The sequence below is a fragment of the Lepisosteus oculatus genome, chromosome 13, assembly GCF_040954835.1.
Source record: "Lepisosteus oculatus isolate fLepOcu1 chromosome 13, fLepOcu1.hap2, whole genome shotgun sequence".
Taxonomy (NCBI): domain Eukaryota; kingdom Metazoa; phylum Chordata; class Actinopteri; order Semionotiformes; family Lepisosteidae; genus Lepisosteus; species Lepisosteus oculatus.
Window position 1 is genome coordinate 21924005 of NC_090708.1, and position 26557 is coordinate 21950561.

The window sequence follows — 26557 nt, forward strand, 5'->3', positions numbered from 1 at the left end:
GCCTGCTAATCCGCACTGACTGTGTACCGGAATTCAAGGAGCCACTCGTGGTGCGAACTGGCACAACAGTACGTCTACCGATAAAATCACCATCTGTGATAATTGTGCCTTTCTTGTTACCTGAGAAGAAGCGTTGCGATTATAGTGGTAGGTTGTGAAACCCTTTGTAAATTAAATAAATTACAGGCTAGTAAATGTTTATGGAGTTTAGATTTCATTTCGTCCCATTTAGAATATATATTTCGCACTCAAAAAATAAATATGATTTTAGTGAAAGATGTTGCCCAGTGTTTAACCATTTAACTTCCTTTTTTGAGAATGCATAAAAAAAACAAATAATGGAGTAATCTGACTCCAGGGCTAATTATTTCAATTCAATTCAGAATACTTTATTCATCCCCCAAGGGGGCAATTTAACATTGCCTGATACACAGTGCTTGGACACCTTTCTATGTGTTGTAAAATAGAAGATGTTGCTGCAGGTAGCTTAATGAGATCTATTATTAGTAGGTTTAAACAGAGACACGAGTAAATCTTGCATTTGTTTAATTCGTATACAGTTTTCTACAGTGAAGCAGTGATACTGTAGGTAGACAGATCATTCTGAAAATCTGATATGGACCCAATGAGGGTAACTAATTTAACCATTTTATTTGCCGTAAAACCTTAGCGCTTGCCTGATTGGTTTCCCCTTGTGGTGATAGAGTATATAACGTTAACAAACCTCCCAAACCAGATTTCTGAGCAATGTGGTTGAATACAAATTTAAATAACACCCCGTTTAATAACAATTGGTTACAGTAATGGACACTGCTGCGTACCCAGGTAAATCCGCGTAATTAAAATAACTAAATCTTTTTAATTCAACTTGATTAATCAATAATTGATTAATTATTGATTATTAATTACAGTATATACCTGTAGGTTATAAAAAACAAAGCAATAATTGTTTCCAAATAAAGTAATAAAGAGCCTTAAAAAAGGTTTGCAAACTCTGCCCCTTAGACTATTCCCATCGTTAACTGTTAAACTAGACATGGATACATAGACAAATGTATGTGGGTAATGTCTGAGCTATGAATTACGCTTTGTGCATACAGTGCTTTGTGTGTAACATAGATAGTTTACCCTGCTATTGAGTTTCTGCTTGCAGTGTCATCTGTCCTGCTGAGTGAAAGGACAGCTGAGAACCTACTCACAAATTATTGCCAGGAAGACTTCACAGAAAACTAATTTGTTTGGGGAAAAGCCACCCAGTGATAGCTGAGATTTTTGCCTGGTGTAAAATTAACAAACTGTTTAATTTTGCTCTCATTCCTTTCCAAGTCTTCTGCTCTGACTGCACTTTTCAGAAAGGGTTTTTAATGGAATTGTTGCTACATTTCCTGTAGTAATGGCTCCTTGGTTCCAGCGGAACAACCTTGCCACCTTGATCTTACCAGCTCTTGGAAGCTAAGCAAAGCTGAGCCTTATCAGTACTTGGGTGAGAGACAAGAGCATCCTAGTTGCTGCTACAAGGGTGGACCAGTAGGTGGTACTCTTCCCTGTGGAACAGAATATGGTGGTACCATATTTAAAAGTATGGTGATTTTGAGAACTGCTCTGTACTTACTGTCTTTTAGAAAAGATATTAAACTGAGGTCTTGACTACTTGGCCATTTGGAATCCCTTGGCACTTTTTGATAAAAAGTAGTTGTTTCTGCTTTGGGCTGGTTCGGTCTTACCTGTCTAAAGCTGCTCTTTAGTGCAATTGGCAAAGCACAGTGCTCCTTGTGTATAATGGCTGCTCCACTTCAGAGGTGGAATATATGATTTCCCTTGTATGAGTAAAGTGTTTTAGGACCCCTTGGGTTCAAAAGCACTATGTAAGTGTAATCAAGCATAACAATTAAATTTAAATAAATTGCTAGTATCATCCATTTTGTTTCCTATTATTTGCAACTGTAAAATTATATTCATCATAATTTTCTAACTTCTTTCTCCTTTTGAGGGTTGCAGTGGTAACAGGCTAAGCAGAGTAGACTAGACTTCCCTTTCCCAGGGAACAATCTCCAGCTCTTTCTAGAGCACTCCTAGGCAGTCCCAGGCCAGCCGAATAATGTAATTCCTCCAGCATGTCCTGGGTCTGCCCTGGGGTCTCTTCCCAGTGCAAGGTGTCCAGTAGACCTCCAGCAGGAGTGGTACAGGGGGGAACCTCAGCAAAGGCCTGCACCATGTCAGTTGGCTCCTCTTGATCCATGGTCCTTTTGGACTACCAAGGTCTTCATCCTGTCCCGGAGAGTAAGCACAGCACCTCATTTCTGCTACTTGTACTCCCAACCTCATTCTTTTAGTCACAAAGCTCGTGGCCATAGATTGACTGGGAAACCAAGAACTTCATGTAGAAACTCTGTTCTCACTTCATCATAATGGTTGGGTACAGCGTTCACTTTACTGCAACTGCTGCACCAGTCCAGTGATCAATCTCGTGGTCCCCTCTACTCTCACTCGTGAACAAGAACCCATGGTTTTTTAACCTCTTCAGTGTGCACCAGAGATCACAGTCAGATGAGGCAAAGAGGAAAACATCACCCACAAAACAGCAGAGATGCAACAATCAGATCCCCAAACTGGATCCACTCCGAACCTCGACTGCACCTTAATATCCTGCCCATGAAAATTGCAAAGGGTAGAGGAGAAGAGATGCAACCCACGGCAGTCCGACACCCACCTTGAACAGGCTAGACAACACGGAGAATACACACACATTTGCTTCATAAATACAAGGACCAGATGACACACAGCAAGATCCCAGCACTCCATACTCCCTCCAGCACATCCCAAAGATACATCGGGTTACACCGTCATAGGCCTTCTCCAAGTGCACAAAACATGTGCAGACAGGGCTGGCAAACTCTCTTGCCCCCTCATATATCCAGGGTTAAAGAGCTAGTCTAGTGTTCCATGGGCAGGGTGGAATCCATATCATTCCTCCTGTATCTGAGGAATAACTATCACACAGAGTCTCCTTTCCAGCACCCTGGCATGGGCTTTCCCTGGGAGGCTGACGAGTGTGATTCTTCTGTAGCTGGAAGACATTACCTGGTACCCCTTTTTAAAAACGGGGACCACCACCCCTGTCTGCCAATCCAGAGGTACTGTCCCCACTTTCCACGCAACATTGAAGAGGCACATTATCCTCAACACCCCAACATTATGCAGAGCCTTCAGTATTTGCAGACGGATCTCATCCATTCCTGCAGCTCTACTGCTATCTACTATCAGTTTAATCATAGCAGTGACCTCAGCCAGAGAAATGGACCCAAGAATGCAAATAAACTTATCTTTCTTCTTTCTCAAGACTTAGTTCCACTGTCTTCCACAAGGATGCAGCAGTGAGCTTATATTAAGGAATGAATTGATGCTTTCTAAAAGGTAATTGCTTGCTTTCACACCTTTAGCTAAAGGCACAGTGGTGGAGTCACTATACTGCGCATATTGAATAAGCACTGTTTACCTTTTAAGTGATGTTGCTCTCTGTATACATCTGTATACATTTGATCTTATAGATATTAAAGACATCAGCTGTACATCCAAGTTCATGTAGGCTGTGTCAGTTATACCATTGCAGTTTCATCACAGAGTATTTCCAGATATGTAAGTTAAAATATTCATCTTCAAGATATTCAGGTTTGCAACTTGAGTGCAGACGCATCAATTTTAGTCACCATGCCAATTTTCATTTTTAATTATCTACAGCTCATCTTCATTTGGACCCTTTAGTTTACCACAAATAGGAATTCTTCAGAATTCAGAATTCAAGTCAAGTCTTTTCCCCAAGTCAGAATTTGTTATACTTATTTGTTTCTCTGTTGTGTCCCTCTGTTTCTTATAGTTGCTATTTTGTTTTCTTATTTTTCTCGTTTTCTTAGGTTCTGTATATCTATGCCTTTTGCAATGTCCCACTGGCTTTAAATGTGGAATCATAGTCCGGCACTGATAGTGAATTATTTCTGTTTATGTATGATATGAAATCCAGAAATAAAGTTTAAAAACTGAGGATAAGAAGATACATAGATCTTGAGCAAATATTTCCACAGTAAATGTAAATTTCAGGCCTAACTGTTAGTCCTGTAGCTTTCACGGTGCTGATCTTTCTCCTTTCAACACTCACAAGCCAGATTTGTTTTGTTAATCCTGGGAATAACGTGGAGCTGTGTTAACTCATACCTTGGAAGCTGAGTTATGTGTGATATCAATGAATAGATATCACATGCCTCAGAGAGTAGAAACAGGAAGTGGACTTCAATAATAAACGAAATAACAGGGGACAGTTCTTGAATGGAAAATGTACTTCAGAATGACACATTATCCTAAGGGTTTATTTGAGCTCTTATCACGGCTACCAACCTTTGAATCTTGCTCCAGAATTTATCATTAGTCAGACTGGCCAGTAGCAGAAATTACAGTTCTTTAATAAGAATGTGAGATGTTGTTGATGTGCTTTAAATGTAGATGGGGAGTTGGAAACAAAGTGGGTATTTTGCAAAAAAAGTCAATGCTTCTTAGAAAGCAGATACTTTTAACCCAGTAACAGTACCACAGGTGTTCTGAAACAAATTCCAGAATTGCCTTCAGTGGAGAGGGTGTCAAGCTGGCTGCCTGCTGGCAGTGTCTGAGATATAGAAATGAAGACTGCTGACACCTGGACTGTGTTGAAAAGAAATGCATTTTACAAAATCATATTGGAAAAGCTCATTTTTTGTTATGATTGTCTAATTTTCATAATGATTATTATTGTTAGTAGCAGCACTAGGAAGTCAAGTATTTATAAAATCCTTTATTATAAAATACACGTATCTTTAAAGGTGGTATTCTGTTACTGTAACAGTATATTACTGTAACATAGGTACAGTATTAGGAGCAAAGATGATATTTATGCTAAATGCTGTACCTAGAGTAGTCTAAATAATACAGAATTATTCTTCACTTTAAAAAAGATTCTCAACATATACATATATGCTGACAAGACCTTATATCACGGAATATAGTCTTAATAACATGCTGTAACATTTCATGGTTGTAATTGCTTAAAATTAAGTTAAACACTTTTGACCAATTACTGACTCAAAAGATGTTGTTTCACAAGATGTTTTAGGACATAATGTATTGATGTTATCTTAGTATAAATCACCAGTCATATTCAATGGTACTACTAAACTTCCTTTATTGCCACTTGCCTTGTCATTTTGAAACGCATACAGAGCTGAATGGCATTTCAGCCTGGTCAAAACATCAGTGAGCAGTACCTGTTCTCTTTGTGAAGATCCTAGTATCCATTCATGATAGCATTCATACGTTGCTCTCTGTATATTCCATCAGCTGAGGAAACCCAACTGTAGATTGAACAGATTTGAGGATGGCACTGTTAGTCTGTGGATGACACTTTTTCCAGTCTTGTAACTTGACACTTCAAGCGCCAGTCATCCATTAATTCCCATCCCTGTAGCCCCTTTCTGCTTCTGGAATCACATCCTAAACTTCTGACTGTCTTGTACACCAATAGTTGACAGACAGGCAGTGAAAAATTACATTTGATCAACTCTTGGATGATGCATGTCTGCAGCCCAAATCATCTTGTTCTCCACACAACGACTAAAAACACCGTTATATAATAAACACATACAGTATCTTAGTATCAGGCTTGTAAGGATAACAAAAAAACTAAGGTAGTCAAAACTATTTTGTGTATCTGATCAAAAACCAAACCAAATGTACACAAATGTACCTAAATGTACCCGATTGTACCCAATTTAACCCGAATGCACAAAAAAGTTGCCCAATATACTCAAATGTACTCGAATACCCAATGTTCCCAAATGTACCGGAAGGTAACCAAATGTACAAAAATGTGCCCAATTTACCTAAATGTACACAAATGTACCAGTGTTCCCGAATGGACCCGGATGGACTGGAATGTACCCGAATGTACAGAATGGACCCGAATGGACCCAGTGTACCTGAATGTACCTGATACATTAATCATAATGGTTATTAACACAATTCTATTGATCTGTTTCAGAAATCTGTTCCCCAAAACCAGTAATTATTTTCAAATCATGGTTACTGTTTGTACTGAGGTTAAGCTTCAAGATATTTAAGAATATACTGTATACAGTAAAGTGCTGGGCCTGTCATATCAATTAAGTATAATTGAAACACTAGAAAATATTACCAGTAATACTGGTGCCTTCTAATTAAAGACCAGTGATTTTCTAAGGAAAACAATAGATATCATAAACCTTTTCTAAAATAAAATGTGAATAACCTTCAAAGAATATTTGGTGTTGTACTGTATGTATCCAACAGAGTGTATGATGGATATACAGTATGTGTGAATTTTGCATTTTTGTTTATAAAAACCCTAGCATTTAACAAAGATGAACACATATAAGATTTGCTATAGGGTAACTAATATTAATTTGAAATTATACTTTAATTTGAAATACTGTATACTGTATAATGCTTTTGGGAAACAAGAAAAAAATAATACAAGTACTTAAGGGCTCAGACATTTACTCGTGTAACCCTTGCCCTGACAGGATGAAGTATGGTACCAGTAGTTCAAATATAATGGCATTCCAGGTTTCTGAAGAAATGCTTCATTTGTGGTATGTGTAGTTCCCTTAGGGACAGATATTTTGCTTTATCCTAGAGATTATCATTAAAACACTTCTCTAAAGAAAGTCTAGGAGCTAAACATTCCAGAAGCAGAAAACTGTTTTTGACAGTCGGTCACGCTGAAGACATGTTTCTTGGCTGAGACAAAAGTAACACCTGGGATGAAACACATTTTCTGCTGGAGACTGACAGATCCAGAGTCACTTTGTTATTCCAAGATATTTTAGAAATGATAATGGCAAACAATTTCTTATGTAGGATGGCAAAACGTGCTTTCAATTTGGCAGGTTTGTTTCTTGCATGAAAATAAGCTCAATGGCCTCTTGTTTGGAAATGTTTTTATGTTCTTAAAATTACACTGGGATTTATTTTAAAAACTCTTTTGACAGAGTGGAAACTTGGAGATGACAGTGACCTCAGTGACAGCCCTTGCTGAAGTCCTGCAGTGAAAGAATTTGTCCAAATTCTCTAAATGAATGTGAAGAACGTGTTCTGATCCATCATTCTACACTCTCATTGCAAGTCTTAAGGAAGGATTTCTGCTGTCTTATACCACAACCTACAGTAAGCATTTCACCTTCCACAGGTAGAAGAATGAATTCTTTTCTCCTCCTGCTTCATACTGTACCTATTATGGAAGTCATAGGTTATAAATCAATGTGAATTCCACTTCTTCAAATATGAAGATTCTACATTTTTCTCCTGCAGTCCTGTATTTTAACCTTCTGATGAAATTATGTTCTTAAATGTGATGTGAGTTTCACATTCCCATTTGTCAAGTTTTCTGAATGTGCCCTTGAATTTCATTTGGCTTACTGAATGGACTCATTATTAGACTCCATTGGTTTAGACTCCAGGGTTGAGCGATTTATGGCTCTGTAACAGTGTCAGTCTCCTTGGAGATCATTTAAACTCACTGTGCCCTATTTTCAAAATATTTAGGCACTTAATCTCCATGAGACGTAATGGAGGTTTAAGTGTTTTGAATACAGGGACCATTAGGTATGGCTTCAAGTTACCTGGGACAGTAATGCATAGTTCACATTAATTCATTTCTGAAACAGTGTTCACAGCTGTGAATACTGAGACTATTGCACCATTTTTAATGCCTGAGTTGTAACAGCAACCCTATGTACTGTATATAACTGCAAACTGAGGTGTCAGCTGCTACATTTTAAACATGAAGTATTTTCCCTTAAAATGCCAATATTTCTTTTTAAAAAAAGACAAACGCTATAATTTTCCAAGTTCTAAAATCCATACTTGTACATTTGTTATAAGGTTATTTTTTTCTATACTGTATTAACTTATATTATACTTTATATTTTTTAGTGGTGACTTGTGTACCACAGCTATCTTGTGATATAGATTTACAGTATCTGTATATTGTAGAGTTGAATTTGTGTTTGCAGAAAACAGCGATCAAGTCCATGCCAGCTGGAGGTGTTTACCTTATACGCTCCATGGAATATGATTATTGAGCTTCAATTATCTGTCCACAACACAAATTTTCATTTGCTCAGCTTAATTGTTCCATAACCAAACAAGACTTATTCTTTTGTTTTTTCATGACTTTAATTCTTTTTAGTTTAATTTAATTTTATTATATGAAAAACGCATACATCATGAAAAAACAACACTTAGTACATTTAATCTACACTGACTTTTAATAAGCAGTGCACTTATACACAAACAGATTAATTGTCATTCAGAAGAATGAACACCAATAGTAATGACTGTGTAAATAAAACAGGGCAGTAACAGGTAATGTTACTGACATAAAACAAGTGGGGAAGGGATATGTATAAAAAGCAGAACTGAACAAGTGAAATTAAGTGTTCTTTTTATCACTTGTATCTGTAATGACTTCTGCAGTCAGGAAAGCTATGCTCATTCACTGAGTGAGGTAGATTCGCACTTGGCACAAAGTCTACAAAACTGCATTTACAGAATCACCTGACTACACTGGTTTTTTCCTCAGTATCGGCTAGAAGTTCTCGTTTTCCTCAAATGTAAGTACTATGAAGTTCAATGTTCACAGAAAAATGTTAATCCATTGGAGGACAAAACTTTTTTAACTGGAAATGTATTCAGGACACATTCCTATAAATTTCTGAATAGTCAGGACAGATGACCATCTGATGACTATTCTCACTTTAATAATGCTTTAATCCAACTTTGTCACTGTGTTTCTTACTTTACTTTGTTTTCAACAGAACAGATAAATGTCTGCTAAAAAATTGGTTAATCCAGTGCTTTACACTCTTTACAGTATAACATATGGATAAACATTAATAGCATCTAAAATTTACCATTATGCATCCATTTAAAATTGTACATTGTACAACACCCAGAGTCAAGCTGAAATACTCACTTTGGAGTTCTGGAAGACATCTATTTTATCTAATGCTGTGACTGTTTTATTCTACCAGAGGTTAGTTTTAATTGTAGGACTGTAGGTGCTTGTGAACCCCTCTAATATTTTACAATATCTCTTTTACACATTCACCTAGATCACCAGAACCACAAATTGTAGTTTCAGGCTTGTTGATCTGCTAGAATACTTCAAAGCTTGCTGCAGTTTTCTAATAACAATGTGCGTCACAAGTCTACACATGTTTGCTTTTTAATCCAAGAGGAAATTAAGCTAATAATTTCCAAGAACAGTGCTGCACCACAAAACAAGATTTCTTATTGAACACAAAAAGAGCACATTTGGAACTGCCACAACTTGCCTTTAGAAATTTGTATAATTTATATGTAGAATGTTAGGTAATGAGAAGCCTTTGATAATCTAGGGCTCCTATTTTTAATTTTTATTTTTAAATCTGAAATAGTAGTGTGTCTCTTCTATTAGAACAGTGATTGCACACTAGTTTCTGGGATGAGACATACCGACAACAAGCTAGTAATCTCACATTAATAATTACCTTCTCTCATATTAGGTGTATTTACAGGATGTAGGTCATTTACACACAGGATTTTTAATCTGCGTTAATTAGTAATTGTCTTTATATGGAGTTTATACAAGAAAAAGCTATATGGCCTACTTTATCCACACTATACTCTTTATGATCTGATTGAATGAATTTTTCAGTTAATATCAGTTTCGTAATTTTCTTAACTGATGTAGTCAGCGGCTATAACTCACAACTGGTAACCCACCCTGAAACTCACAACTGGCAGCCCACGGAAGCTAAACAGGTGTGAGCCTGGTCAGTACCTGGATGGGAGACCTCCTGGGAAAGCTAAGGCTGCTGCTGGAAGAGGTGTTAATGGGATCAGTAGGGAGAACTTGCAGTGCAGTCTGTGTAAGTCCTAATGCCCCAGTGTGAAGATTGGTGACACTATAAAAAGCCACCATCCGATGTAGGATAAGATGTAACACATACAGTAGGTCCTGACTCTCCATGGTCGTTAAAAATTCCAGGGCATTTCTTGAAAAGAGTAGGGGTGTTAATCCCAGTGTCCTTGCTAATGTTTTCCCTATCCATTACCAATCATGGTCTCCTCATAACCCCTATCCATGAACTTGCTTTATCACTGTTCTCCTCCCCTCTGTTAGCTGATGAGTGGTAAACGTACTGGTGCACATTGGCTGCTGTTGTATTGTCCAGGTGGTACTACACATTGGTGGTGGTGGAGGGGAGTCCCCATTATCTGTAAAGTGCTTTGAGTGGAGTTTTGTGAAAAGGATTATATAAGTGTAAGGAAATGTATTATCATTATTGTTGTTGTTATAGTGAAAAAATACTCAATATCTTCTTATGTCAATGATTGCAGTTGTTCTACTATTGGTGCCAGTTTAAAATTCTGATATTTTTTACTTCAAGTTGAAAGATTTTTTCACTGTTTTCCTATGGTCACCACAGGTTATATGCATAATAGCTGTGTTTTATGGAAGACTGCTTTTATATGTTGCTGAAATCCTAAAGAAAACTCTCTTCATGCCCTTAAAGTATATTTTTTGTAAATGTTAATAGAGTAACCCATCAACAAACACCCATTTTAATTAATTTATATTGGACTAATATTAATAATATTATTACTTTAGGTACAGTATAACTTATAGTCTTATTCTGTGATACCTGACTAGAAACAAACATATATAGGCCAATACCAGACTAAAAAATTCAAACAAATATATGACGTTTAAGAGCTTTAATCCAAATGTATTTAACTATGGAATGAAATTAAAATACAATTAGGTTTAAGTATGAACCATAAACTGCTTTTATAAACTTTCTTTGTATATGTACTAATAGAGCTGTAAGGTAGTTATGTTGGCCATAGCTTTTAAACCAACAATTACACCATATAACATTCTTTTTAAGTGAAAAGTCCAGCTGTCCTTTTCCTTATCAATGGTGTGTTTCACTGTAAATATCTTGATAGTAAACTATCGCTTCTAGACCACTGTAAGGAGTGACTGAAACACAGAAAAAATCTCCACCTTTCACATTTGTTTTTAAAGGATCTTGGTCAGAAGCCTGCTCAATAATATCTGCTGACACAGACGATCCTGACACATCCTGGGAGGAGTTAGCTTCTTGAGAACCAGTCTATTTTTCACTGCTAAAAAAACTTTACCTTACCTGTCTCTGTTGTCAGAGACAAGCCTAAAAGCACCACATTCCTGTCACTAACAGTACTATTTGGTTAAAAGCCTTTTCTCCTTCCTGCCCATGAAGGAGAACTAACAGAAGTTGCTACTTCCCTGTAAGGAATAACAGGAAGTGCATGATGACCAGACATTTGGCTGCTGAAATACTGCCTAAGGGTTATGGATTTTCATAGACACAATTAAATTAAATAATCAAATATTGAACCAAATAATAACTTTCTAAATCATTATTTCTGAGATTGATAAGAAAATAAATTCATTGTTCCTTGTTAAATAAACATTGAACATGATCCTTTGCCCACAAGACAAAACATGCATTAATTGTGGTCAAATCCAGGTGAAATTAAAAAGTGTTATCACTTTGAAGCCAGCAACTTATATACAGACAGGTTCGCAGACAGTTTTGCAAGAAATGCTGTCATTTAAAATGTACATTGCTCTTTGGTAACCTGTGTGTCCCTTATTTAAATCTAATATGCATATGTTGGTATTAATGTTTTATAAGTTCACACTGTTATTACAGTATACCCTGGGCTGCTGGGTTTCATACACTGACTCACAAAGGTGATCAAAGAGACTTTTCTGAGCCAGTGTGCAGCAGGGAGCTGTGTATCAATCAGGATTTGTTGCATTTCATTTCTGGAAGGTGTCTGGAGCCCCTCAGGCTGTGAGGTTGAGTCCCACCTCCTTCATCGCCTCTCTTGTGTCATTCATTGTAATGACAGCCCAGCTCAGGAATTTCAGCTCAGAGAGCTCCTAAGTGCTCCTACATCTGGGAACCTACTCGTAGCCCTCAGAGAGGGAGAGAGAGAGGGGAAGGGAGAGAGAGAGGGGAAATAGCTGAACAAAGACAAGAGACTGCTGGAGACTGCCTTGTGCTGTGTTGGGACTCCTGCCTCAAAAGCCCTGCAGAGTGCATGGAGTGAAAAACGACAGGCGAGTACGATCAGGGACAGGAATCTGCAGGGCCAAGGAAAAAGAAAGAAGAAACTTGATTTGTAGGACAAGAAACTTGAGGAGAAAGTCTGGTTGAAAAGGGCTGCTGGTGGTAAGATCCAAAGACATGATGCCAATTACCTGGATAAGTGTGCTGTCCTTCTTTCTGTATATTTCCACTGGGAATGCTGACATTTACAGGTTAGTAAGAGAGCCACTGAACAAGAGCATGCACAACTGTGACTTTTTTTATTTTGCTAATAAAACAGTCACACTCTCTACAATCTGTAGGTGAAGTACCCAAGGTGTTGATTCGGTTGTGGTTCTGCTTTCCATTTAATTAATAGTTCACTGCCACCTCTCAGGAAATAAATATCCTGGTGGGAAAAGTCCTGGTGTAGCATTATTATTACTATTGACAAAGAGTTACTGTTCTAAAATCAAGATGTTTCTAAAATGTTGCGTGAACTTTGTCTCTCTGAGGCTGCTATTTGAAATTTGGAAACTGGTCAACTAAATATGGTGCAGCAACTGTTTATAGTGAGGAGGACACCTGTCAGCCTCTTCAAACCCCGTTCCTTGTAGCTATTCTGGTTTAATTGAATTAGACTGGATAGGGTTCAGTTTCGTTGAGCAGCTAGGAGTCTCCAAGATAATTTTCGGGAGCAGTCAGACGGTTGAGAAAATGCAAAGCATTTGGTGTAGCACTGGTTCTTGATAAAGTGTTTTCAGTGTCTGTGGAACAGGGGGAAACGGAAAGAGGCTGTGGGCAATGCAGGAATATTTAACAGCCTTCCTCAAGAATGACCTCCTTTTACATGAGAAAAAGTCAATACCTTCATCATTGTCAACTCTTTTGACACAAATATTAGAATGGTATTGTATGTTACTAACATCTATTTATATATATCACATCACACAAACCACATGAATAACAATAAAAAAAAGTTATTTTGCAAAGAAAAAAGTTATGGAAGCTAATCAGGTCAAATGTATCTCAGAAGATATGTGTGTTTATCTGGGTTGTAATATCAATGGGTAAATTATGCTGAATGTTTAAGAATCAACATCATTTTGCTTTTAAAGAATTTACCTTGTACTGCATATGTAATTTCCAGAAGAAGCTGCAATGACAGCAGCAGTAACACTATTTAATATAATATACCTTTTTGATAGACTGGAAACATAGAGGGTGGAGCGGTGGCTCTGTGGCTAAGGATCTGTGCCTGTGACTGGAAGGATGCCAGTTCAAATCCCACAGCTGGCAGAGGAATCCTACTCTGTTGGGCCCCTGAGCAAGGCCCTGAACCCCAACTGCTCCAGGGGCACCATACATTGGCTGACCCTGTGCTCTGACCCCAAGCTTCTCTCCCTGTCTGTGTCTCATGGAGAAAAGCTGGCGTATGTGAAAAGACAAATTCCTAATGCAAGAAATTGTATTTGGCTAATAAAGAAACATTATCATTATTATTATCATAAGACGTTTTCCATTTAAGTAGAAGTTATTAACTCTCTAAAGCCCAGTGTGCCATCATAGTCTTTACCCTGGTTTGAACACTTCTTCTCTGCTCCAGTAGTTATTCAATTTTTCCAGCAATATATGGAAATATTCCAATTTTTGCAGTGTATTCAGTTGTGGTTACAACATAAAGGTCCATTATTTTAATTTCAGTATAACTCTTTGAACAGATCTATTCCTTTGGATTTAAGGTATGCATTAACTGTCCTAAATGTTTCCTGGTGGGAAGCAGATGCCTTTTGTCTTGTTCCTCTTTGGAGACTCCATCCTCATTTTTTTTACCCCAAATCTTTTCCACAGGTTTCAGGTTGCCAGTCTCAGAAGACAGTGGCTTAATATACCTAATAGGAATGCACAGTCTTCAGCAAGCTGAAGTCTTTATGGCTCTTGCTTTATTTAGATGAGCAGTAAAACTGTCAGTATATACCAGTACTAATTACAGTGCTGGTAGGAAGTTTTTAACCTTTGATGTGCATCATAAAAATATACTCTGCCAAAAAAACTGGGTGGCTTGTTTGGACAAGTTGAACACAGGCCAGGTCTGCAAAATATTTTTATTCTGCATTAGCCAGACAAACAGGCAGAATGGTTGCAGATGTGCACATGCATTCCTTATTTTAATTTGTTAGAGAAACCGACATCCTGCCAAATCAGCATCCTTTAGTACCTTTGAGTATTTTATTAATTTTAATTAATTTATTTTAATCTGGAGTTCTTAAATTTTTTGCTGGCCTATGTTTTGTGAAATATATTTTCCAAAACAGTATGCTTTTACAAAATCAAACCGGTCATATAAGCCTGTAAGTTTTTACATTATTAAGACAGCAACAGCGGTATCTGTTTAATAGTCAGCTATTCCACTAGGTGTGGAGTTTTAAATGTTTTTTTTGGAAGCTTTTTTCTTCCTTTCTTCCTGAAGGTGTGAAGAAGGATGTGGATTCTGAATCTGAGAGCTGCAGAGTTTCTGTTACATTTTCACTTTTCCTAATGGCCTCTTATTTCTCTCTGAATGTTAAGACACAACCGACAGGTCTCATCAGGTACCCAGCCAGGAGTCTGTCGCTATGGAAGGAGACTAGAATGCTGTTATGGCTGGAAGAAGAATGATAAAGGCCAATGTGAAGGTAATTGAAATTTTACTGCATTAGAGAATCTTTTCCTGAGGTAATTCATGAAACCACAAAGTAAGTCAACATGAAACCTCATTTCTCTTTGTGAAACCTTACATTGCTTCCTTTCCTCCAGTTTCAACAGAATATCTTCAAAGCTGGTACATTTTTAAGAAAATCTGTTTAGCTGTTTCATTTCTGGATTTTCACATTGGTTGTTACAGTCATAAGACGTAAAGTACAGTGGGGATAGAAATCCATTATTAGGAGTATTACCAAATGTAATGTTGGTAATTTCTTTATATTTAGCTTCCATGTGGAAACAAAACATGATTTGTTTTATTTTTTGTTTGAAGAGGACTGTTGGTGCAATACATAAACAAAAATGGTTTCATTCTTTTCACGAATTGTTAATCAGAAATAAAACACAAACCACAAGAAAAATGAGAGATTTCACAAAGTATTATTATTTTTTCTTGTTTAATTTGATTAAACTGCTTTGAAAGCCTTTGAATAGGTATGAAATAAACATAAGCAAGAGAAAAATGGAAGCCTTTGCTTTCAGTTATGGCACCAGCACAAGTTTGTGAATCAGATAAATCTTTGATTCATCAGACCTTTCTAACTTAGCAGTAACTTATAATGGCATTGTTCTATGACCTACTATTCTATATCAAAATAAATAATAACAAAGTTAATAGAAATACTTAAGTCTAAAGCCACTGCTTCACATAAATTGCCAATGTACTAATGCGATGTGCCAAAGACAAAAGACAAATTTAGAATACTGAGATACAATCTTGTCATTATGTGCATTCACTCTAGATTTTCTTTGTGTTCAAAAATATTCTGAACAACATCTGGAGTTAGGACCCAGCCATGGCCTTAGGGATGAGAATACAACCCCCGATTGTCCACTATGGCTTTAATGTTTCTCTTAAATTCACCCATTTATCTCGCCCAAAGTTCAGAATATGTTTCATTTTCATTCTCCCCCACAAAGCACCACCACCAAGACACAGCCAGTGTACAACAGAGCATGTTTTTTCATTTGACGTGCCCTTAGACTGGTTACTGCACTTTCAACTAAAGATAAATCCCACTCACACATAGTCTGAGACTAATCATGCTAATTTGCATAGAGTACTAATGAGGTGGCTTTCTCATTGAGCATCATCCAGACTTGAGACACTGGTGAGACTGATGCCTGTTTATAAGATTAGTCCAGCCTTATTCTTATGAAGGCTGAGTTCACATCAGTAGACAAGTGAAAGTCTGGTTCTGTCGGATAAGCCTTCATAAACAACAGCTGACATTACACACTTGCCTCTACTTAGTCTGTCGATATTTTTCAGTTACTCTCAGCAGCCTTTTTTGAATTCTTGTGCCTCTCTCAATCTTTCTGTGTTTAAAGTTTTGGATGCCGATTTCTACTTGAAAGTGCCAATAAATGGCTACTGGAATATACTCTACAGTTACAGTACACTTCCACTGCTAGACAAAAAAATCTACTAGTGCTGAATTAAGCAGTCCTTTCCATGAACATAAATACCCGCAAAGCAAATCTGTCATCGACACGTGTGAGCAGAAGGGTACTGTATGTGCTTCAAGTGTGTATCAGTTAACAGTAAGCGTTGGCTGTTAACACCCCAGGCAGAGAGTAATCTGTCTTTCTTGTGAATGTATTAACAGCTCTCTGTGAACATGGCTGCAAGCACGGAGAATGTGTTGGGCCCAACAAATGCAAATGTTTCCCAGGATATACTGGAAAAGCATGCAATCAAGGTCAGTCTGGTTAATTAGAAGGATTGCAGTATGAAACTGAGGTTACTCCCGATGAGCTTGTCTCATTTTTTTGTTGTTGGACTGGTCGTCTCTGTTTCTGTTGTTAAAACAGCAGGTGGTCCAGTTGTTTGCTAACGCTCATTCTTTCTCACACACCTGCTGGAGCTTTCAAAATTCCATTTGCAGAAACCTGTAATTAAATAGTGAATTGTACATCTATTGGGCTACTTGCAAACTGTTGCTTTAAGGCAGGAGCAATCTAGCAAATGATATTCTGTTTTAGTGTAATTTCCAAGCATTGAACAAGATCATTCATAGTACATTGCTATTGAGAATGATAATGATACACCCTTATCATTTTTAACTGAGAAACAAACAGAAGTGAAACAATTGTGCTAAGATGAATTGTTTTATACAGAAATCAATCAGACAGGCCAAAAATATAAAAATGTTTTATGTTAAACCACAGAAGAGCAGGAAATAACTCTCATCAAATTAACGAACAGATTGTTGAACATTGATGGCACAGATCACAATGCTCCCTGACTCCAGATATCTGCAAGGGAGACAGAATGAAAACAGTGAGAGTGTACCCCTGTCCACACAGATCTGAATGAATGTGGCCTAAAACCACGCCCCTGTGAGCACAGATGCATGAACACTCATGGCAGCTACATGTGCTACTGTCTCAATGGATACATGCTGATGGCTGACGGCTCATGTGCCAGTAAGTGGAATTATCCTGGTTTAAACAGCGTTCCCAGTGAAGAGCGACTGTTGTTGTCGACATGTCTCTGAATATGTTTATGTGGGGGTTGAAAACCACACTTACCTTAGCAGGCAAGTTATTGACACCCAATAATGCGTCAATGAAGCATTTATAGATGATGATTATATGACAATTCTTAATACACTTGCAAATGTATGCATCTCTTAATAGAGGAAAGTTCTTAACAGGTGTTGGCACTTCTAATTCTATGTTTAAATATGAAAGGTTAGACATCATTTATACAGGGAATTTGTAACCCCTAAATTTTTCCCAAATACTCCTTTTCAGATTATTCGGTTCACTATTTTAAATTAGTCGATATGAAATAAATGGTTTTCTTTATATAAAGAGGCCGTTGTGGGTTTAGGACTGTACTTCTTATTTGTGAATACAAGCCTACAGTACCTGTAACAGCAATAGAATTCAAGATTTTTTTTATTCTTGATCTTTGTCAGTACTCACTTTCAGAAGCTCCATGTTGTTTGAGATTTAATCTTTAGAAATGAACGGAAGAGTCACACATATCACAAATAAAAGAAAAAAAAGACTTGGGTTCTGAATATTCTCCTCTATGGGGGTAAATAATACCCATAGGCCCAGGCCCTGGCCTAAGAGTGTCCACCGAGTAACAAGGACGTTTTCATCTTGGCTGGCAGATTCCAGGACTTGCATCATGGCCCACTGTCAGTATGGCTGTGAAGAGGTCCAGGGCGAGGTGCGCTGTCTCTGTCCTTCGGCAGGACTTCAACTGGGACCAGACGAGAGAACCTGCGTTGGTGAGCACCTCTTAATCTCACTGCGATCAATATTCACTGTCTCAGATGATTACCTTAATTTGGTTTCATAGCTACTTCTTTTTGCCTTTTAGAATTCTAGAATCCCAAGTAAGCTTTACACTGTAAAAGGAAAGCTACACATTCTATGTATTTAGCTATGATGATACTGAATAAGAGATCCTTTCATAATGGCTATTCCAGGGGCACTTATCATGAATGAAAAATTCCAGTTGTAAAGTCTTTACATTCTGTAATATAGCTGAGAAAACAACTGCAGTTTCTTCCAGAAAAGCAGCTTTAAATGAATGAGAATCTATAGGCCATTGACTATACAGCTCTGTGATTGACAATGAGAAGAATGACTGTCCTCTTTAAAACACAGTGACACTGGGCATTGAATTGTTCCTGTCATGTGCTGTGCACTGAGGCCACATGGGGGACAAATACTTGAGATTTATACCATTGATATGCGCCGACTTTTTTGGGAAGGGAATAATGCATTACAATCTGTATAAACTACATGAGGCTCACAAGAAAAAGCAAAAATCCTCCTCCGTATCTCCTTTAAGTATGCCTTTTTGCCGTACATTTGCAAATGTATAAGATGTAAATGTATAAGGACATTGCAGTATGTCTTTTATGTCTTTTACAATCTTCTTGTAAATTACATTAATAGAATCTGTATTTTAAAGCTGTCTAAAGTGTGGATAGAAGTTTGTTTGAACAAGACGTGCATTAACAGAGATTCTAAATATTGTTTATATGATTTGTATTTTGTATGTTGTTGTATTTTGTATTGTTTATATGATTTGTATTTTTCCCACCACTTTGTTTAACAGATGTTGATGAATGTTCAACAGGAAAACGTCTCTGCCCTTACAATAGACGATGTGTAAACACTTTTGGAAGCTACTACTGCAAATGTCAGATTGGTTTTGATCTCGAATATGTTGATGGCAAATATGATTGTGTGGGTAAGGTACATTGCTCAAACTGCATTTTTACAAAGGTTGGATGCTGCAGAATTATGGTTTACGGGGTAAAAAAAACAGAAACAATGTTGGGAATTACATTTAACCAAAGAAAATGCATTAACTAAGAACTAAGTATTAGAACATTCTAATTTCTTAGAAATCAGACTTCTGCTTTCCAGTATAATAAACCTTAGAATGTTTAGTTTACATGTTTTTAATAACTTAATTTAATTTTTAATATTATCTTGTGTTCTCTGAGTCAAGATAGTTAACAGTAGGTTATAAAGATACTGTATTATCTATATGCAGGCATTTTTTTCTTATTCTATTCAAATCAGAAGATGCTGTCCAAGATCTTTTATCACTCACGACTGGCCCTAGAATGGTAGTTATAACAAAATGATCTTCAAAATTGCTTAAAGCATTCAACAGATCACAGAACAGCATTCTAAACATAAGATTAGTGTAGACAGTGTCTAGTGTTAGTGTGCTAACCAACACTGCAACTTAAATCAGACTCAATGGGCTGAACAGCTTTTTTTCAGCAGAATCAAAGACTCAAGTTTTAAATTTCATTGTGCGTCTTTGGAACACCATTGATAATCAGACACTTGCTATTCAAAGGCAACATCAAACTCTAGCAGAGCTTGACCTGGGGCTCATCAAAGAATGAAATGCAATTCCCCATGGTCACAGCTGTGATGTGGGCACAGGTGCAAGGGGTGAACATGCCCTTCTTGAAATGCAGATGAAATGGCTTTTTAATCATTAAGGTATAGTAAAATTTCCCGGTAATGGAATACAATTGTGTGTCATGTCTGCAGAATATTTTGCTGGAGAGTTTACACATACAGTAACTTGTTAAAATACAGTAGGTATGTGCATGGTCTTTGCCTGCTGAAATGGAATTCTGCTGTGCTTTCAGATGTTGATGAATGTGCAAGCAACACCCACAAGTGCAGTCCCCAGGCTCAGTGTTTGAACACACATGGATCCTACAAATGTAAATGCAAGCCTGGCTTCAGAGGCAGTGGCTTTGATTGCTCTGGTAAGAAAAATCCTAACATTCAAGCGATGACAGACAGGTTATGTACACATCTTACAGAGTTTCAAAAGTGGAACAAATCTCCTGCCTTCAGAAGTGCTGATTTGAATTCCATGACACAAGTTGGGAGACTTTAAAGATGTATTGTAGTGAAAATGATTTACTGTAGGATTGCTGGGCTGAGATTCACCTTTTCTGTTTATTCCCAACACAAATATTAAAGGGAAGCAATACGGACTTTCCTGCTGTGTCCTGGCTGCTTGTGCCCTGATTGTACTTGTAATTAGGCAGCAGACATACAGTAATTATAACCAAAGACGGTTTCCTGCTTTCGGATCCTTTCCAATCTGCATATGCTTGGAGAGGAGGTCTCATGAGTTAAACCGCACCTATACAAATACCTGCACATAACTGCGTCAATATCTGAAAGACAGGTGAGAAAAAACCCTCTCACAGGGAACCCCAGGGAATCCTTCATTCTAGTCAAAAAGCTGGATGGATAAATTGCCTAGTAAGTTTCACAAGTCGTTTCAAGTGATATGTTTGGGTTGCAGAAGCAAATAAGGTTTTGTAAATGCAAGATGCCTTTCTATTTTTTAGTCAAGCCTTTTTTCCAAAATTCATGGGATGGAGACAAAGGCAGTGCTGATGATTTCCTCAATGGTGAGACTGTTTGGTATTAAAGGCTTTGCATTTCCCATTGCCCTTTTCCTGCTCAGTCTTACCTCCCTCAGCTCTAGTGGACAATGCAGTGTTCGTGCCCACATCCCCTCCTCCTGTGTCCAGTTCTGCACCCCTGAGGCTCTGTGCATCTGACTTGTTAGGCTCTTGCAAACATTTTGCATTGTAGTATGTAGCCATCAGCATGCAGCTTCCATCAACCCTGCTCCTAGGAATGTCTGACATGAAAGATACGCTTACTTGCAGTGCTAGTGCCAAAATACCACAGAGTCGTGATACATGTGCTTTTCTGCTCAAGGCGCATCCAACGGCAAAGCATGTTCGTGCTTCATTTGCAATGCTTTGCGTATTGTAACGCTTACGTCCGTCAGTGGTGTGTAAGAGCCGGCTTACCAGAGCGGTGACGTCACCGCCCTCCCCTGTAATAGCAGGACTACAGCCACTGGGCTGTAGAGAGATCTCTCTTTAGCTCAACAAGCTGGGTCCCTGTTGAATGACGCGGGAGTCCCGGGTTTGAGCTCCCGACGGTGCGGGGCCGACCTAATGCGGCAAGGGCGCCCACCTGAACCCCGTTGCGTTACAGTACTCATAGTAAAACAAAGAGTGGTGTGGCCAACTGTTTAAATAAATTACATCATACACCAATAAATGTCAAGGTTTTATAGCGGAATCTAGCTACATGATTAGCAAGGACATCTTATTTCAACGTAAGTCTTACTTTTTTTATCCCAAGATAACATTTTTACTTTCCCTCATGTGAAGTAAAACCAAAGAAACTGTCATGTTTTAGGGAGGTGACAGTTGTCATGATTTTAAATTGTCCTGTTAAAAACAATTGGTTTTCAAAACATACTGTGTTTGCCTGTTGTATTTGTCCTGGAGAACGAGTGAACAAACCTGATCAATTCCAGTCAACAGATTTAATAAATTAGTCATAAAAAATATTCACATGTATCTGCTTTGAGCATAGCTCATGCACAGCTCTATTAATAAACAAGCGCCAAGTCCCAGTTTTCATGAGTACAAAACTTTACAAGTGTCAAGAAAGCACCCAGACAAGACACTGGTAATTGAAATTATTTCAGAACTCTTTACTACTTTAGGTGCTGCCTTCAACATAAAAACATTCACCTTGGTTTCCTGTGTATCTAGAAGTCTAGCTCAATAGGTGTTTTCAATATCTCTTAGTTAAAAGCTAATTAGTGTTTGATTTTCATATTTTCGCTTTCATAACAAAGCATATAATCACGTAATGGCACACCATGTTTACTGCTAGAACAACCACTAATTGTATTGTAATGGAAAAGGCTTTAGGAAAAAGGAAATGATTGTTTTCTTGCAGCAGCCCGTGAAGAATAAGTCTCTAAAAGCATTTCTAATACCCACAAATCCATTTCCTCAACTCAAATTCTTGTATTTATGGAAGGTTTTTTTTTCATCTCCTATAATTTACCAAATCTTCTCTTCACTGTTAAACGTCCTGTCTGCAGCAAACAAATACAGTACTCTTCATCAAACTATTTAACCTTTTGTTCTGCAGCATAATAGGGGACACAGATACATTAGCTTTTAAAGGGACATTACGTGCTTCATTACACCAAAAAGAGGAACATGGGCTTAAACAATCTGCAATGATAAATCTCAACATGTGAATGCAGAGTATTTGGAATGATCTTGTTTGGGTAAAAAGGAGATGTGGAATTTATCATTTCTCCTTCTCCAAACTTTAATTTCTGTCCTGAAGCTGCCATTGTCAGAAGATGTGATAAGGTTATAGAGTACTATATGTCTCACATGTACGATGTGCAGATTTTTAAGTGAGTGCAGTTTGTTTTGCATTTTATGAGGTTGTAGACAGTTGTAGGATGTACAATGTGTAGAAGATGAGAGAGAAACAGCCTTATGCATGATCACCATTCAGGTTGTGCGCACAACTAAAACCTCTTGATTCCACAGCCAAAAGCCATTCCTACAGTCTTCAGACAACATGCAAAAATGTGTTGCATTATGTGAGATTATTTAAAATTATAGCCTGTATTTCATGGGAGACTTTCTCACTTAGGTGAAACATAGTCCCACTCCCAATTTCTTTGTTAATTCTTCCAGCCATTCCTGACAGCCCCAGCAAAGAAAGTCCACGTATTCTCGGAAATGGCAAAGATCCCTTGACAAAGCTGGTGGTCGACAACAACAGGGAGCTGGAAGGCGAACAGCGGAAGAATGTTATCCCTGAGCCCCAGCCCACTGCACCTCCCAAAAATCGCCTGCAGCCATTCGATTATGAGGATGGGATCTATATTGGGGGCTCAGTGGAGGAAAAGGACCCTGAGGATGATGTGTTCTTGGAGGAAGAGGACAACCTGGAGAACCAAATCGAAAGCAAGGAGACCAGCCGTAGGGGAGATGTGTTCAGTGAGTTCCACTTCCTTTCACTCTGATTATACTGTCGTGTTCCTATATCAAACTGGACAGCCACATGCCAGAATAAACAAACACCTATTATAAGGGCTTCATGATAATTATTATACTAGATTGTTTTACTTGGACATAGGTAGAAATAATTGCTTTTCGATTCCTTTTTTTCATATTAAATTGGGTCAGTCCCATATGGTATTAGTTTGTTAACGCAAATCAGAGAATTTTGCTTTTACAGTAATTTGGTCCTGCTGTGTCTTTCATTGCAATTCAACGTAGCTTTAATTTTTGAGAGGAATTTATCCAGTACTTTTAAGTTGACTTCAAATGAAAAATGAAAGATGAATCATCTGATAGAAGACATAAAGGTTGCTGGCTCACATTCTGGCCAGGAGACCCCTGGAGGTGGTACCACAGTTGGCCAAGCTTTACCAGCGATGGCTGAGGTGCTGTCAGCTGTTTCAGTATTATTATAGTTTACACAAAAGTTAATTACAGTCTTAAAAAAGGACAGTGTGAGTAGTACAACTCAATGCAATTTCTCACACAAGTATTCATATACTGGAGGCTGTGAGAGTCCCTAGGAGAGATATTCTATAGTTCAGTGACTTGCAAATGAATGTCTCCTGAGAGCTCAGGTCATTTATCACAGCTGTACAATGTTCTGTCTCTTCCTAAATTCCACATTTTAGTCCAGTACAAATTGTTACTGACCTTTACAGGTGTCCGAGCTCTTGGTTTCAGCTAAATGTACTCGTTCTTTCATAATTAAAGACACCACACTTGAGTTCAGACTTTTGGAAAACTAAACAGTTTGGCAAAGCATAAAGGCAATTTGTACTCTATCTCATCTTGGCTCTTTCAAACTATATTTGTAATCAGATCCTGACATCTGTTGAGACTTTGCTTAGCTTGGAAAACACTCAAAATTGAACTTGCTGGCTGGTATTTTATTTCAAGTATGGCATGCTATATTTGATGCTGTATGGAAATGTAGTACAACAGAGAGCTTGTGGTTATCTAACATTATCAAGAGCTGTGAAGCACTGCAAAGTAACACAGAGGTCGATTCCATGCTGAAGAGTAGAAAGATGTAAAAAACAACATTTTGACAGTGGGGTCCCTTCAGGTGTGATAGAAAAATAAGAGGGGAGCAGGAATATAAAACATAGGGGTGATAAAAAAAATAAAACAAGAGTTTGCAAGAAAAAGAAATCAGGGAGATGAATTACAGGACAAGTGGAAAAAAGCTGTAAAATTATATCAATTGACCCCAAATGTCTTTTCTCTTCAGGATGGACATAACTTGTCCTTTTTCCTATATGTAACTCAAAGTTTTAACCCAGTTTCAACTCAAAGAGGAACTTGGTTTTTTATTAGTGGAGATTGTTTTATTTCTAAATTACAATTGTTACAATATTTTTACAAATACAAATTCATGTTGTAGTGTAATGCGTGTTGCTTAAATATAAAGAAATTCATTTTAATATGAAACATTCTTGTTGACCTTAAAACTATGGCTTTAAAACCATGGTACCTCCCTGTCAGACAGTTTTCTTTGAGGTCCTATGAACAAACATTGCCTTGTGAGTGCTTACCCCAGTAGTTTGTCACCCCAGGGGGGTGACATAAAATGTATTATGTTTTTGAAAAGTATAAAACCCACACTTATTAGATCCATGAAATACATTATTTTAAAACCTAACCCTTAAATGAGGGTGTATATCCATGAGTCCTCTGTTTCTTGTGTCAGATAAACACATTTTTGTCTGTTACTTATTTCTGTATTAGTTATTAACCTCTTGAAAGCGCTTGTCTGGACCACATTCCGCATAAAGCTGTGGGAAGTACTGTACCTGCTGCCTTCAGTCACCTGAGCAGTGCTGAAAGACAATAGTCCAGACAAGGGCCATTATTTTGTCTGAACCTGCTGCCCTCTTACACAGTCCTGAATCTTAAATGGTTCTTAAGTTAGAGGTCAATGTTAGAAGCCTGTTAATAAAAGTCCTCTCCAGGCTGATCTATCAGCCCGGAAAGACCCATAACTCTTGTAGGTCTTTTTAGTGTTCTGCCTGTGCTTTAGCTAAGACTCACAAAGTGCTCCTTGGCTCTCCTTTCCTTGGGAAACTGTTAGAGCAATCCTGTGTGTCACTACAGCTGGATTTGTGAGCAGTAACTTATCTATTAAATGCCAGCTGCCAGAGGATGTCCATTCTCCCATGAGCACAGTCTCATTAGAGTGTCCTTCATTTCTGGGGATAGGAAGGGACAATATTTTTTCCAGATTTTTAACAATTGATGTCCAAATGATGTCAACCCTCCCAATTACAGATAAATTATGAAAACCTCTTACTTATAATCAAGCAGGAAAATTATATATTACGTTTGTGTTTTGTTATAAACCTTATACTGAGGCAGGTTTTGCAAAGCCCATTTCACCTAAAGTATAATTTTCAAAATACGTATTTGAGCAGAAGATCTATTTCAGTGTTTTTGAAACAACTATCCCAACTAAAGATATTTATTAAATCCATTAAAATGTTTAAACAGATTTCTGAGGAAAATTATTTTGAAGACCCTATTTGCCTATACATTAGAATAATTCTACACAGACTGGTAGGGAAGACTAGTTTATTTTTTTTGAATTTCAAAGGTGGAACTACAAGAGTTTGTTCTTATTATTCTTTTGAGTTGGGAGTCCGTGTGCTTCATTCCTGCAGAAGTAGTTAAGCCTTTTAACCTAAGCTGGGAGGAAGCAATAACCTCCCAGAAACCCTTATGCACACAAATGCCTTTCACCTCTCTTCTCACTGAAAGAAGAGAACATGACACATAATCACTTTTCTTTTTTTTTGGCAATGCTTGGTATTACTTTACTTTTAATTTAATAAAATGCTTGAAAAAGAGAAGAAGTTCCCAAAAATTATTTTGAATTACATGAAGCCCTCACTGAAAAATGCAAGTATGTCTAAGTATTGTAATGCAATGTGTGGTACTGCATGTTTTGCTCTGTTGAGACTGGAGAAATGTAGTTCTTCAATTGAAATCCCAATAAAGCTATGGAAGATTTGAAAGGCATTATTCTGCAAGTGTTTGTGGCAGTAAGAAGTTGTAAGACTAACATCTATTTTCATAGACAAGTAATTTCATTATGTGGTAGGCTTTGCATTTCTCTAGGCTGGGGAAGGAGGGGAAATTACATCAGTTTGCATTTTCCTGTTTTTATGCTCTAAAAACATACCTGCGAGTAATTTTCAGAGCCCA

General features: G+C 37.6%; 1 protein-coding gene across 3 annotated transcripts in view; it reads left to right on the forward strand.

The window, feature by feature from the left end:
• The window catches only part of egfl6 (EGF-like-domain, multiple 6), a 101852-nt gene that overhangs the window by 69228 nt on the left and 6067 nt on the right, over positions 1-26557 (forward strand). The window contains exons 1-9 of one of the 3 annotated variants that reach the window (XM_015361776.2): positions 12033-12421; positions 14757-14863; positions 16541-16633; positions 17241-17360; positions 18059-18178; positions 19018-19152; positions 20078-20200; positions 20798-20860; positions 22985-23290. In XM_015361776.2, coding sequence (XP_015217262.2) covers positions 12348-12421; positions 14757-14863; positions 16541-16633; positions 17241-17360; positions 18059-18178; positions 19018-19152; positions 20078-20200; positions 20798-20860; positions 22985-23290 — 1141 coding nt within the window. In that variant the 5' untranslated portion in view covers positions 12033-12347. Of the gene's footprint in view, positions 1-12032; positions 12422-14756; positions 14864-16540; positions 16634-17240; positions 17361-18058; positions 18179-19017; positions 19153-20077; positions 20201-20797; positions 20861-22984; positions 23291-26557 lie in introns of those variants that run through there. The other 2 variants (XM_069197383.1, XM_069197384.1) reach the window with 2 other exon arrangements.